General features: G+C 42.7%; 1 protein-coding gene across 1 annotated transcript in view; it reads left to right on the plus strand.

The window, feature by feature from the left end:
* LOC118284757 (WD repeat-containing protein 70) overlaps positions 1-14,915 on the plus strand; it is a 35,209-nt gene that overhangs the window by 3,320 nt on the left and 16,974 nt on the right. Inside the window, exons 8-10 of the mRNA XM_035607770.2 lie at positions 902-1,055; positions 4,199-4,275; positions 11,004-11,178. Of these exons, the coding sequence (XP_035463663.1) occupies positions 902-1,055; positions 4,199-4,275; positions 11,004-11,178 (406 nt within the window). The remainder of the gene's footprint in view (positions 1-901; positions 1,056-4,198; positions 4,276-11,003; positions 11,179-14,915) is intronic.

Raw genomic sequence — 14,915 nt, forward strand, 5'->3', positions numbered from 1 at the left:
TTACAATGGGATGCAGTAGCCAGTTTGGTTTACTTACAAGCTGGGCTTCATATAGAAAGCAGTGCTGTTCAGGTCTACTGTTCCCCTTTCCTTACTCAAAAAGGCAAATTGAGCTCAGTCGAACTAAAACAAAGACTCTGGGATTGAGCCATGAGCCGTTGAAGATGCCAAAACCTCCCAATTCGAAACAGCATCGACGATAGCCTCACTCTCATTTCAGCAATGGAACTTTCTGCCCCGTGTACGGAAATCCTGGTGCCTCATCTGCCCCCTGCTGTGTTAATGCTATTTGATATTGAACAGAATTGCTAATCTCACTCTGGCTAAGTGGTCCAGATAGATGTCCGTCTCTTCATTTGCATGCTATGTTGTGCAACGTAGAAGGACACAAGTGTTATTCAGTATAAAATTGAAAACATAAGTCACACTTGTTATGATAAGCACTAAACCCACCTTTTTTTAATACGCATACCTTATGTTGTTCAGTGTGGTACAAGTCTGTGATAGATTTTTATTATGTTTATATTTTGTGAATGTAATTTGATTCAAAGAGTGTCTTATTTTCATTCCCCTCTCTTAACTCATAAATGCTCCGTTATGGGTTAAGTGTGTTTATGTATCACTTGACGTTGTAAATCAAAGAGCCCAATCATCAGATGGGCATCAGATGTTGTGCTGTTTTGTTCCTATAGCTACACGTATCTAGTGTTTGTCCTTGATTCATTTGAAACTTCTTGTGTAACAATGTTTTTTTTCTTTTCTCAAAGAACCATGCAGAAGTCTTGCAGCTCACAGATGGCTCGCAAACAGACACACAGACACTTATCAGAACTCACCAGCACCACAGAAATCTAAAATGATGTTATGTGTCCTTGTGTGTTGTGTGTGTGTGTCTCCTTAGCCATCAGATCAAGTCACTGCAGTACAGTGTCACCGGTGATGCCATCCTGGTGATTTCCGGTAATGCGCAGGCCAAGGTGTTGGACCGCGATGGTTTCAATGTGATGGAGTGTGTGAAGGGAGACCAGTACATTGTGGATATGGCTAACACCAAGGTATGCATCTTTATATATATATAATAAAATGAGTGTGCCAGTAGTGCTCAATATAATTATACAACTTGGGTCGTATTTCGTTGTACTGTCCATTGTTTGTATTGATTACAAACCAAAGCGTCATCACTACAACCATAATGAGCCCTGTAGGCCCAATAAACATAATGAATCGAGATGCTGGTCTGTAAACTGAGATGAATGTTTACAACAGACAGATTTGGTAGTCATTTCACTGTCCCCCCTTTTGTTTTCTCCTTTAAATATCTAAACTGAGGTTTGTTTAAAACCTGTTTGATATTTCGTCCGACTTCTTTCTAGTGATGTTGCCGTATTTCCCAGATTCCAGCAGTTAACTTGTCAGTGCAATGTCCCAGTTACTGATCGAAATCATGGCCACAACTATAGAACTAAGCCCCAGAGTTGTAATAAACTGGAAATAATCCTATAGATGTTGCATGTATTCATTTCTGTAGCCAAAAGTGACTGCTAATTCTAAACGCAGGCTGTATGCTCTGCTCCTCTGCTCTGTGGGTTAACCCTGCCAACAAATAATGGTAGCAAGGTGTAGCTACGAGATGGTCTGTTGTTTGTGAGGATAATGGTCTGTGCTCTGTGAGCAGCCAGCGGCGGTCTCAAGGGGGGTGGAACACCGCATGCTTTCAGGACTGTCGCGGTTCATCTCTGTGCTTGTACCTGCATCTACAAAGGAAGATCTTAATGAAGTGTCCATGTTTGGTTTTTTGCTGGGGTTAGGAAAGCCATATTGGTGGTCACTAAGCATCTGTGCCAGCAGCAGCGCATTTAGACATGGTTTATACCACCCACAGGAGCTACTTGAACAAGTGAAGGGCCATTGATTGCAAGTAGTGTCTTCCTGGGCGTTCTTAAATTCTTATCCTTCTCAGTTCCAGCTGGTGCAGAAGGGAGAGTTCCATTCAGTGACGATGCGTTTTGGCCCGCTGACAGTGTCCCAGTCGGTTAGTTGTGTCTCATGTGATAATTAAGTCCTTGCCTCTACTCAGCCACTTGTTGATAGACAATTACTTGCCTCCAACTCATCACACTGTCTGCTGAGAGATTTGCAACCCAGAGGACTATGCATATGCATGCAGTGAGATTTATTTTTGTTTTGTTTTGATAAACAGTCCAAAAACAGAATAATTTGAATAAAAAAAAGATCCATGGCTACTAGTTTGCCTTGGCCAAATTGAAACGCAAAACTTTTTACCAATTGGCAACAGAAAGATGCCACATAGTTTTCTGTTGACATGGTATGGATATGAAGGTATTTATTTCTCACTGGCACTGACTTACTCGACACTTGCACACTCAATGTACACTTAAAGAAAACAATGATCAGCGTTGTAATTAGATTTTACATTGTCTGCACATGAGAATTTCTATTCCATATGAATTTCCTTATCATATGCTTACACTTCCACACCTGCATAGCTGTTTTCAGACCTGAACCTGGACTTTTCGGGGTGTTTTCCAGACTTTTTTCTGTTCATATATGAAGAACACAGCACAAGATAGTCTGGGTCACATGCATTCACATGAACAGGAACATTTCCAGATCATTCCGGCGAGGGATGGTGCCTGGGTAGAGCACCCACACACTGGTCATGAATCTTTCCCGCTGTGTTTCCTGCTGTGTTTTCAAGTGTTTAAAGCATGCACTTAAAGCAACTCACGTGAGTTCCAAGAATGTCCCAGCATGTGTCATTTCACAGTAGAGAATGTCCTGTTAAGAATTAACCGATAAAAACTTAAAAAAGATATCAATTGTCTGTTCTTCATCACTGAGGGAACATTTTTACAACTTCAGGTACAAATTGAGCTGCTCTTTCAAGCTTTGTGGCTTTCATCTCCTGACGACACTTGTTTGATTTATTGACTGTCCTACTCCAAATTGTAGTTGATCAGCTGATCCGTTCAGCATCCCCAAACGTAAACCTAACAATTACAGAAACCTGTTTATTCTATACTAAATGCACGTTCCCATGAAAACAAACCGCATGCCAGTGTTTGTCTGTTTTTGTTATCAGGAAGGGCTCTTTCCTTGCCTCTGCTTGTCATTAATATGCTCCTTATGTGTTTACTGTTGGTATGGGTATCAGTCTGCTTCTCTTTAGTCATTGGCAATTTGTTGTCCTAAACTGTTAAGGAAAAGGAATCAGATTTGTTCAGGAATGTTGCGGCTCCTTTAACCTAATCATGAAGCTCCTGTTTTTATACCGATGTTACCTCTCAGAGCAGAGAAGCAGCCGAGTCATTTCTCAGCCCAGAGTGAGTGTGTGTTTTACCATAAACTTTAACAACTTGTTATTAATCCTTTTAAGTCATTTGACAAAAAGACAGAGGCATTTCCCATTTATTGATTTTTAAAGTGGTGTGTTTAGAGTATTTGACATTGAACAGGCAGGTCACTCCTGCTGATGCAAACATACCAATGACGTTTGGTCGACTGCTGCTCACGCAAGGCTTTGCTTTCTCAAGAATCCTGTCAAATAGCAGTTTGTCATGTCTGAAGTCTCTTCCTCTCTGACCTGGCAGTCAGTGGGGAGGCCTCTCTGCAGATTACTCCACTCTGAAGTCATTTGTTATGAGTAATTCTCCACAGGACTACTCTAGAAGAGGAAATATCTAAGACGCGTTTTCTGTTTGAAGCTTTGAATGAGTTCAGCGGCTCAGTTGAAAGGCGAGGCCTGTATCTATGAAGGTCAAAAGTCAATTTTGCAAAATGAGGTCCTTTCCTGAAGAAAGAATCCATTCAAATGAAGAATAAGAATTGGTTCCTCCCAGGAACTTTTGCATGTGTCTCTGTGAAAACAGGCCTCATCGTTGCAATGTAGTTCGCACTACAGAACCCTTAAAAATGGAATGTCACTCATATGTAATAGTTCCCTAATCTGAGACAGTTTATACAGCAGTCTTGGTTTAAGATTTAACAATGAAGAACAGTAGCTGGCACATTAGTGTGCAGTGAGTTTGCAAAATTCATCTTCATGCACCTTTATCGGTTCCTCCTGGTCACCTGCTCTTACCGTGTAAATGCTGGTTTGAAAACAATTTTTCACGGCAATTGGCAACCCTGAATGTGTGCACACTTTAAATTTTTTTTATCTCTTTTCTTTTTTCAGGGCCACACAGCTATGCTGAATAATGGATGCTGGCATCCCAAGATTAAAGAGGAGTTCATGACCTGCTCCAATGATGGGTGAGTTCTATGGTGTTAGGTGTTATTAGCTTGTCGACAGAGTTTTACCAATTTCCCCTAGTTTTTCTTGTAGCTACTATATTGTAAATGAAACTGAATGGAACAATTCATATGACAGCACATTCAAAGTCCCATATAGTCTCACTCTTCACCAAAGCAAATTTTCTCCGTTTCACATTATGTTGTGCTACTTTTTTGATTTTTAGCAATTCTTTGGTCTAAATGAAATCGGCATGCAAAACAACAAAATAATTGTATTTATTATTTGGGGATAGTTTTCATCCAAAACCCCAAACATAATGATTCAAGTTGTAAGTTTAAAGTAAATGTTGAGTGGCCTTGGCCAACTTTGGATACTGGGCCACAATCACACAACATATTGACTGAAGAAAAACAAGTGCAACAGGATCTATTTATCTCAGAAGTGAATTTTATTTTGGGACATTGCATATTTAATGATAACAGTCCATGAACACATCTCCTGAATGTTAAGATTTACTTTTCCAATATTTATTTAAAATTAGCCTCTAACTATAGTGTATGCCGTGTCCAAGGTGATTTGCTGAACTGAACAGACGTTATATTGCTCCCCTCTTTGCTGTCACCAGCAGGGAGTCCTCTAGTCCAGACTATTCCTCTGGAGAGGGCCGCTTGGGCTCACAGCTGTGCCTTGATACATGACACATTTTCACTGTGGACACTGTCCAAATACAGTCCTTCATTTGTATGCAGTAAGTTGTAACAGAGCAACGCTGCAAGAGATCACACACACACACACACACACACACACACACACACACACACACACACACACACACACACACACACACACACACACACACACACACACACACACACACACACACACACCTTTCTGTCCCAGTTTGCAGTTTTTTGTCCCATTAAAAACGCCACTAGTCCAGCAGGGCCTCGGAACCCTTTGCTGTGTGTACAGGTGTGCGTGGATATTTGTGAGTGAGAGCGCAGTGATGAGTCTAAGTGAGTGTGACAGGCAGCAGTGCAGAAACCCACGGCTATCATCATTAAGTGGAAACAAGGCCCGGCTTTGCGGGCAGGGCCGCAGCCCAGTGTTTACCAGTGTTACTGCTCTCCCAGATGTGTAGGCTGGTTTATTTAGCTCTTATTGAGGCTCTGGAAATCCTCCCCTGGCACGTTAGCACTGGGTGTTGCCCCTGGCCAGCTCGCAGTGGAGGAGCGCACAGGGAGCCATTCACATGCAGAGCAGCTGCACCAGAGGAAGGTTCACAGCAGCAGAGCAGGTCAGCACAGCAACCTGAGTCTCAGAGATAGAAGGAGGAAGTGAGGACTGAGACGGAGGGACTGCCTACAGTGATCTGCAGGTGGAAAAGCTTGTCCTTCTAACCCTTCTTAAATCTACCATATTGCATGTTTACTGATCATCACGTGATGATGTGAAGTGCTTTACCCTGAAAAAGTGCTTTACTTTGCTTTGTTGATGGGCCCACTACTACCCCTTAAAACTTCACGATTCTTCAATCAAAAGTTCCCTTTCCTCCATTGTAAACAAAATGTCGCTGCCAGGGTTTGAACAGGTGCCAAACATACAGATCACGTTACTAAAATCTTTGTTTCTGTCATCTGATGAGAGCCTGGCCGCGGCCCTCAATGCTAGTTTCAGTTCGCAGGATTTTAGCATAGGCTTTCGTTTTTTTGTTTTGAGACACTTTGACTGTATGTTAAGATAGAAAAAGGCAATAGCATCTTTGGCTGATCCATCCAGATATGTGATGTTTCTGGATTTTACTCGGTAGATTCATTCCGCTTTTTTGGAAAAAAGCCACAGGCTATAATGCTAGCCAGCATCCAAGTTCAAATGATTCATTCAAAAATAACAAGTAACATCACATTGGTGAAGCAGGATAACATTCAGGATAGTAAAACAAATAAAACAATGCAATTTAATAAAAGGTGCTGTGAAAACATTTTTCCGGTGAATTATGTGTCGGTACACCTGAAAAAGTTTACCAATGTAAAAGTTTAATCTGCAGCCCTGCCTTACTGCCTATGAACGGCAACATGGCTCCCTTATCCAAAATGGAAACATGAACGTCAGTTAACAAAAACAACTCTCTGCTGCAAGATGTAAATTTGCATTAATGCCAAATGTTTTCTGCAGCTGCTGTGAAGAAATGAAACTGTGACACTGTTGTCCCCTTCACTGATTATTTTGGTTTTCAGTCCACACATTATTAGTTCCCAAGGTATTACGGAGGGACCATCAAGGAATAACTTTATGTATGCTGCTCCATCACTTTAGTGCCATCTTTTAAATAGGTGTGGAGTCTGCAGAGGCCTCTTGAGAATGGAGCAGCAGTCTGCCAAACGTGCCGGTGGGTGCCTGCTACTGGCTGCGTCAGCTTCAACATCAGACCAACACCTAGGTCTTTCTTCTGTGTCCGCTTAGTTAGAGATTCTTTGTTGTGTTTATGTGAATAGGACATTAAGCATGATCACTGGACCGCCCAGCTCCTTAATTAAAGATCCCCCCAGTTGTGTGGAGTCTCATTCATGAGAGTGGCCTCACAGCTCGTTGAATGATTTCATTAACCCACACATTTTTCTGAGAGGAGGTGGATGAGAGGGAAGTACCGATGAAGCAGTTTAAAAAGGCAGCAGCAGGGTGGTAGTGATTGTCCCCTGCACAATGAGGGTTGAAAGGGGCTTGAGCAGAATTGTGCGACTCGAGTCAGTGAAAAGCATTTACCCTTCAGGGTGGTGCGAATGTGTCAACATTTCACATTCTTCTGTCATTCGGTTTGAGAGTTTGTGCGATTTGTAAAATGGCAAAGTGTTTTCCAACGATGTCCATGTTTGATTCGAGGCTGCCAAACGCTTGATAAGCACAGAGCCACTTTAACTAAGTCTTTGCTGAAAGACTGGACACCTGTTTAAAAACTGCAGATTCAATTCTGAGAAAGTGAAGGCAATATGTGCTGAGTCTACTCCCCGTGGGAGTCTTTCTTTGGCAGCGTTCAGCTTGAAGTAAACTGAAATATGACTGGGACTTTGTTCCAGTGGTGTATTTTGAGACTTGGCGTCTTTTCTAATAAATACAATCATAAACAGTAGTGGCTTAAAAATTCTTGACTATGCTCTGTTAAAAAGTTAAAAAATAAACAAACAACTGCATTGTATTGCAAACTATGATTATTATTGAGGAAATCTGGCATTTGTATCACTGACTTTAAAGACATGACATTGCTGATTCCTGGTTGTTCTACGGTGCCCTTGGAGAGCAATCACAAAAAAAATTAATGTTTTCTTTTTGTGGCCAAACTTTCCGCCAGTGAAACGGCGACTTTCTAATTGGGCACACATGTGGAGAGGCTTGAGACCCACTTGCGCATGTGCACACATAAATACACACAATTTGAGGAATGTTTCCAGGAGGTTTGAATGCCAGGGATTCCCTCCATGTTGGCCTGCTGTCAGGGCTGCAGCTGGACGTGGATTTGTAGACCCAGAGAACAACATGGCAGGACCTTTTACTGCTGAGGAACAAACTGTGAGTCTAAGTCATGTACTCCGACCAAGACCTGATGTGACACATGCAGTGCGTTCAGGAATTATTATTGGTCACATTTTGAAACTTTGCATAAGTCAGAAAATCACGACGTTTTCAACATTTATATCCTCTTTGTCCTAATTAATCATTTCCAGCATACTGATCTTATCAAGCAAGTAGGCAATCTATTTTTCTGTGCTCTCAGCAACGATTTTTTTTTGTCAAGAAAGGCCATTACTGCCTGATTATTAAACGTGACTCGCACCTGAAGTGAGGGATCGACGCTACAGACTGTGTGAGAGCATGTTGAGGCGTTTCACATAGTTTGAAACATCAGGTTCATCCACAGTCCAGCGCATCTCTGTTGACTGCCTTACAATGCAACCGTTGCATATCCTGCCCAAGAATGCACATACCAGAGCTTTTGGAAGTGCGTTTACCCTTCTTGTTTGATATACAGTCGTGACAGAATTTTTGACTGACAGTAACTTCTGGCTCTCTGTGTGTGTCTTTTATCTAGGTGAACTGAAAATCAGGTCTTTTCCTCATGGGGAGGTCCAGCAGGACAACGTCTTATTTACCAGATTGTTTAATTGACTTGACATTTTTAAACCTGCACTGTGTGGTCTCACCTTCCCTGCTAAGAGTTGTTTTTAGGTTTATCCTCTAGCTTTGAACACCAGTAATAATGTTGTTTGAATCTGCATTTCGCTGTACCCACAGTCCATGACCCCAAGGTTTATTCTTTTGCTTTCTTGCTTGAATGACGCTGGGCAGCCTCCTCCCAAAGCCGTCTGTTGTTCCCCCCACTTTGTCGTCTTCCGCTGTGATGGAAGACGGGAGCATCTTTTCTCCTAATCCGCTTTTCTCATAACAGAGCCCCAGTTAGTCAGTCAACCGGCCATCAGGCAACACAACCAAGCTCCGTTGCCGGAATTTGACCAATAAACAACCTTATACAACACAAACGTCTTTTTTTTCCCCCCCTTTCTTATCTTTTTGTCTTATCTCATCATCTGGGAAAAGGATCCTAGCAACCATCACCCCCACTCGGCCTACAACCTGAGAGACAGATAAAATCTGGGGCCAGGGGACTTGTCACTCCTCAGTTGATGTGTGAACGACAGTGCTACCTCGTAAAGTGCACATGCATGACTGAGGATGTATGGGTCTCATTTTTATTACATTCACCGCTCTGTCTCTGAAGCGTATGTGCACGAAAAAGGGGGCTGCTGATTGAATGGAAAACAGAGTTGCATGGAAGAGGGAAGGCTGAGGGTATTGCCTCTTGAATGGTTTTTGGTGGTTTCTTTATGCTGCATATGAATATTTTGACATCTCGTACTTTCTCATTATTCCCTTCCCAAAACAACCGCCTCCTCTGAGAGAACAATGTTTGAGACTGGCCCAGATGTTTCCCCCTAGAAGAAAAAGGTGCAACTTTGATTAGGTGAAGCTGCACTTCATATTTTATTGAGTTTTATTGTTGTAATGGGGGATGTAAAGATTTTATGCTTAAATCAACCAAATTAGAGTTCCGCATATTAGACTTGACAGTTTTCCCCTTCCTCGCCCCTCTTCTTTCTGCTCTGACAGGTGAGGATGTGCTGCCTTGGTTCTGTGCTCGCAGTGCAACACTGGTGGGCGTCAGCCTTTTGGCCCTATCACACTGACAGCCAGCAATGCCATGTTTTGGAAAGAGCCCTTACGATAAATGGCATTCCAGGTTTTGTGTGCTACGCGAAAAGGTTTTGTGTCTTTATTGGCTTGACAGACGCCTACAGTCTTTCATAAACAAAATAGAGATGTCTGTGTGAGGCAGCAGGTGGACCAATTTGTCATCCAGTCTGTGGCTATCACTCTTCCCTATTCACACATCTGCTCATTTAAACATTTAACTGTACAATGCAGAAGACTTGCGGCTTTTGTGCCTTTTTTTCCCCAGCAAAAGATTTTTTTTTGATTTATGAACAGCTTTGGTTTATTGGGATTTACACATAACTATGCATCAAACAGAGTTTTATTTGACCCTTGCCAGTTCTCACTCAAACCATATGTCTTCGGCTGGCATTTGTATCACATTGTTAGACTTACCTAAACACAGTTGAGTGTGTGTCTGTGACTTTGTATCCAGCCACAAAGGAATCTTTGCCTGGCTGTTAGTAGCAGCCCTGTCTGTGTGTTTACACTCCTCTGCTGACCCCGTGACCCGAGGGTCACGACGATCACGAAAGCAAGCAGTGGGTCACAGACACATTTGGACACACTCTGTCTGGCATGAGTGTTAGTTTGTGGGTATGTGAGAGGTTGGTTAAACATTTGTGTATGTCGTGTGTATTTCAAAGAATGAATCTGTAGCTCTGTCTCTTAAAAGTGACTTGTGGTACCGATAGGCACCTCAACTTGTCCCATGTCATCATCTTCATCTCTTTTATACATTTACTTTCCTTCTTCCCTTCATCTTTTTTCATTTTTTCATCAGTGTAGCATCACTTTTTCAGTTTCCTGGTGGTTTCACAAAGGTTTAACATTCAATGCAGAAATACTGAGAACTGCTTGGACTAGTTTTAATAATCTGCTTGCCCCAAGGTTTTTTTTTTCCATTCTTCTTGTTTTTAGTGTTTCATTCTGTGTTTGATGGAAGACTTGGCTATACTGCATACCTTCATTGTGCATTGGTTCTGTAATTTTGTTGTCCGTTTGAGTCAAAATTACAAAATTATTGTTTAAACACAATATTAGTCTGCTTAATGTGTTCAGTGTTTGACATAGAAATGTGTAACCACCAGGGATTCTTGTTGAGCTTACATTTGATGAGATTTTGGGAATTTTTAATTTGTACACGAGAAAAGTTTGCACTTAAAAGTCCTCGCTCTGTCGTCCAGCTTGTCTAATGTGTTCAGCAGATGTACGAGAGAATCAGAACTTCATGGTAGCTTCGGACATGGCTGTCAGACTGATCTACTGTTCTGCTGTTTGCTAACCCCTCACCCTGAAACAAATAGCTGCCTAACCTCATGTTAATATAAGGTGAACATGTCTGGGTCACACTGTATCTCTATATGATTCTGATTTATTATGGTGGCGGATAGTGTTAATGGCCAAATATGTTTTGAGGGACAGATATTTCATGATTGATTCATGGCAGTTGGTTAAGGATAAACTCTCTCTCTGTCCATAGCACTGTGCGCACGTGGGACCTGAGCTCTGAGAAGAAGCACAAGGCTGTGTTCAAACCCCGTTCGTTCCAGGGCAAGAAGGTCACACCCACATGCTGTACCTACAGCCGCGATGGGAAGCTGGTCGCGGCAGGCTGCCAAGATGGCACCATCCAGATCTGGGACAGAAACCTCAGCGTGAGTCCCAAAACACACACGTACCAACCACCACAATGTGCAAACAATGTAGTTGCCGTGGGAGACGCGGGTCATCTGGTCACAGGCCAGAGAGGTCAGAGTTCAACAAGTCACTGGCACTGACCAAACTTCAAATACCTGGCTTTAAAATGCCTTTTCCCTAAAGGCCGAGTAGTTTAGAATATTATTGAATAACTTCTCACACAAGCCAATATACACCACTTGTTGCAAAAAAGAAGTCAGTTTTATAAGTCTATGAGATAGTAGTGGACAACCTGACAGAAAGAATCACCATCCCTCGAGCTACTTCACCAGCATGACAAAACATCGCTGATTATGTAACTGCATTATCTGACGTTTGATGATAGTTGAGTTACACAAAAGTTGGTGGGAGGCCCGATCACAATTTCCCTCTGCAAATTTTCCACTATTAGTTAATGAGACGACCTAATGATCAAAGTGTTCATTCCATTATTCAAGATGCACATAGTTGATCTTGGCTACCGAGAAGCATTTTTCTCTCTCATTTTGGCTGTTTTCACTCGAGTTACATGACTAAGGGTCATTGTGGATAAAAATGACTTCCATTCCCGGCTGAAGAATGCATCTTCTCCATATTTACTTGTGAGGATTTTCTGAAGCACTCAGATGTTACTTCACCGACGGTTACTCCTCGAGGGCTGTCACATCTCTCTTGTCAGGGTCCGGGCAGCCGAGGGATATCACTTGTAGTTGTTTCCTGATTATCAATGACAGAGAATGTTTTGGCAGCTTATTGCTCACTTGGCTTTTTTCACACAAACAAGACACATCTTCACAACACAGATGGAAAGAGGAGGTCAAAAATGTGTAGAGTTGCGTTTCAAAGAAAGATATATTGCTGGCATCATTCCAGGAGGTATTGTCTTACTGTTTTACAAATATGGTTTCACTAGTTACTCACCTGGGAATCCTTAAACACCACAGACCAACATTTTAAGATGAAAAATGAAAGTGATGAGGGACTACACACAGATCTTGCTAATTACTTTCTAAGACGACCAGTATCGGGACAATACAGACTTTGAACAATTGGACATGAGTCTGGTTTAATGAATTATCTGGAAATAAGAAGGTTTCGGCTCATTTCTAGTCAAATTCTTTTGTTCCACTTCATATCCATTCATCCTCCCAGCACCATATGTGGACAAACTTGGATGCTTCTATTATTTCATATAAGAATAGCGACACTGACAATGTCGTTAGTGAGTTGGAAAAGACAGACAGAGGGGCTTATCCAGATTAGTCAAATGAGAAGTAGGCTACATGATAATTACGACATCCAAACTTTCTAATCACAGGACTGAAAATGTAGTTTGATGCGGGGGGTTGTTTTTCCCTGCAACTGAGTCTGTGCTTCCATAAACTCACACCTCTCCTCCGCTCACCCGTCTTTTTTACCCCTGGGCTGCGCTGCTAGCAGCAGACTTCAAGTGATTGGGTTAAGGCTCTCAAAATGTATTACCCCTCCTTCTCCAAACTAAATATTTACTCTGTGTCCCGTAGCAGCTTACAATAGTCATGTCTGTTGCCTGACCACTGGAGCCTATCTCGTCTGAATGGCTCAAGAATTTCGTTGGTGCCCTCTGCCCTAATCAGCAACCTGTGCTGCTGACTCAAATTCAGCCACAACCCTAAAAGGGAGATGACCTCTTGGTGCTTTTATTGCGGCTCCCTCTTCCCCAACTCAAACGAAGCCTATCAACTCTCGTATCGCTGCTATTACTCATGGCCAGAATATGCAGGCAGATCAATCACGATCAATCATGTACATGACCTTGATCTAGAGCCCAGCCCGAAGAGAAGCTATTGAGGATGACACATTGTGTTCTTGAACCCTGACATCGTTTGATTGATCCTACGATGGGAGTCAAGTAGGTCTCTTTTAGTGGACTGCCACAAAGAGTGATTGCATGCTCGTTCCCTGACAAGAGGGGTCGGTGCCAGAATTACAAGACTGCATTCAAACGGTTGCCAGGTAATGTGTGCACTCTGCATTGTGCACTGAGGGTGCAGGTCTTCGTTCCAAAACATTACCACAGACCCCTAAGGAATGCCATGATGTCATTGCTGGACTTAGATGTTTCCAGACTTCAAAGTGGGAAACCACAAGAGGTGGTTTTGATAAACTACACAGTAGGGAGTGTTATTATGAGAGTGCATGTCAACCTTTCTCTCGGTTTCTCCATATGCTGGCTTTGTCACTGCAATCGATCCTTACCTATCAGCTAAAACACAGATCCCCAAGAAGTTTTAAGTTGATCCACAGCGGAATTGTGGGGTGTGTGTGTGTGTGTGTGTGTGTGTGTGTGTGTGTGTGTGTGTGTGTGTGTGTGTGTGTGTGTGTGTGTGTGTGTGTGTGTGTGTGTGTGTGTGTGTGTGTGTGTGTGTGTGTGTGTGTGTGTGTGTGTGTGTGTGTGTGTGTGTGTGTGTGTGTGTGGGTGGGTGGGTGGGTGGGTGGGTGGGTGGGTGGGTGGGTGGGTGGGCGGGCGGGCGGGCGGGCGATCATTTCATGATAGTTTATCTTGATACCGTATGATTCTTCTTTTCAGCCCATCCTGCATAGTGCATAAACTGGTAACTAGTTTTAGCCATAAATTCACTGTGAACATTATCACTATCAACTTGAAACTATGGGTTACAAACCATGGGGCTCTGACAGGTAACAAAAAAGAGTCACAGAAGAAAAGTCCAATGAAAATGTGTAGAAAAGAGTCCAGGATTTGAGAAGCAGATAGATCCCGAACCTGTCTTTGTGGAAGCATTTGAAGTGCAACCCAACTGGTCCTCCATACTATCTCAAGACGGCTTGATCATAAACATTTACATGCACTTAATATAGACCTGCAGCAGATTACTTCTCCCATCAACCCTTTCCACATATGCAGTCACTGAAGGACACCGAAAAGATGCTTTTCATCAAGGTAATACTCCAGCTCTTGACTACAGTGTTGTAGTCATTCCGCACCGTGTATTAACCCTGAACAAAGACCTGGAAACCATTTTTTTCTTCTTTCTTTTGCACAGCTTGTAGCTAAGACACAGAGGAATTCAGTTACTTTATTATAGCCCACTATTGAATTATCCGGTCACTCAATCCAATGTGAGCCTCTAACACACACATGGCTTTACATCACATCCCCACTTGTTGATTTCCATGAAAGATCAGAGCAGCTGCTCCGGATTGCGGTTTGGCCACTTGGTTCTCAGAAAGTAACAAAGGTCAGAGTGAGATGTAACAACTGACTTCACAGTGGGCATCATGAGGTCTTTCAGGTGTGCGGTTGTAAAAATATGGTGGGAGGAGAAATGCAGAGCCGTTCAGTATATATATGACGATACGCCGTGTGGTTAGGAACAGTTGGTCCTGTGGTAGATTGCTTTCATAGTTGGCTGAGGACGAAATCCAATGCTGTGTTCCTTATTTATCAACTGCTGCTGGTGCTGAATGTGTGTGTGTGTGTGTGTGTGTGTGTGTGCGTGCGTGTGCGTGTGCGTGTGTGCTCGCGCACCCGCACGCGCCTGTGGATGTCAGTTTGCAACTGCATGGATAAACGTATAATCTTATATGAAGTGCTATATGTGCAAACCTGTCGAAAATACATCTACGTTCATCCTGAGACTTCTTGGCCAGAGTGAAGGGCACAGCTCACAGAGGATGTCACAAGGCGTGAGAGAAGTTTCAAACATTGTACGAG

This window comes from Scophthalmus maximus, chromosome 20 (genome assembly GCF_022379125.1).
Source record: "Scophthalmus maximus strain ysfricsl-2021 chromosome 20, ASM2237912v1, whole genome shotgun sequence".
In the NCBI taxonomy this organism is placed as follows: Eukaryota; Metazoa; Chordata; class Actinopteri; order Pleuronectiformes; family Scophthalmidae; genus Scophthalmus; species Scophthalmus maximus.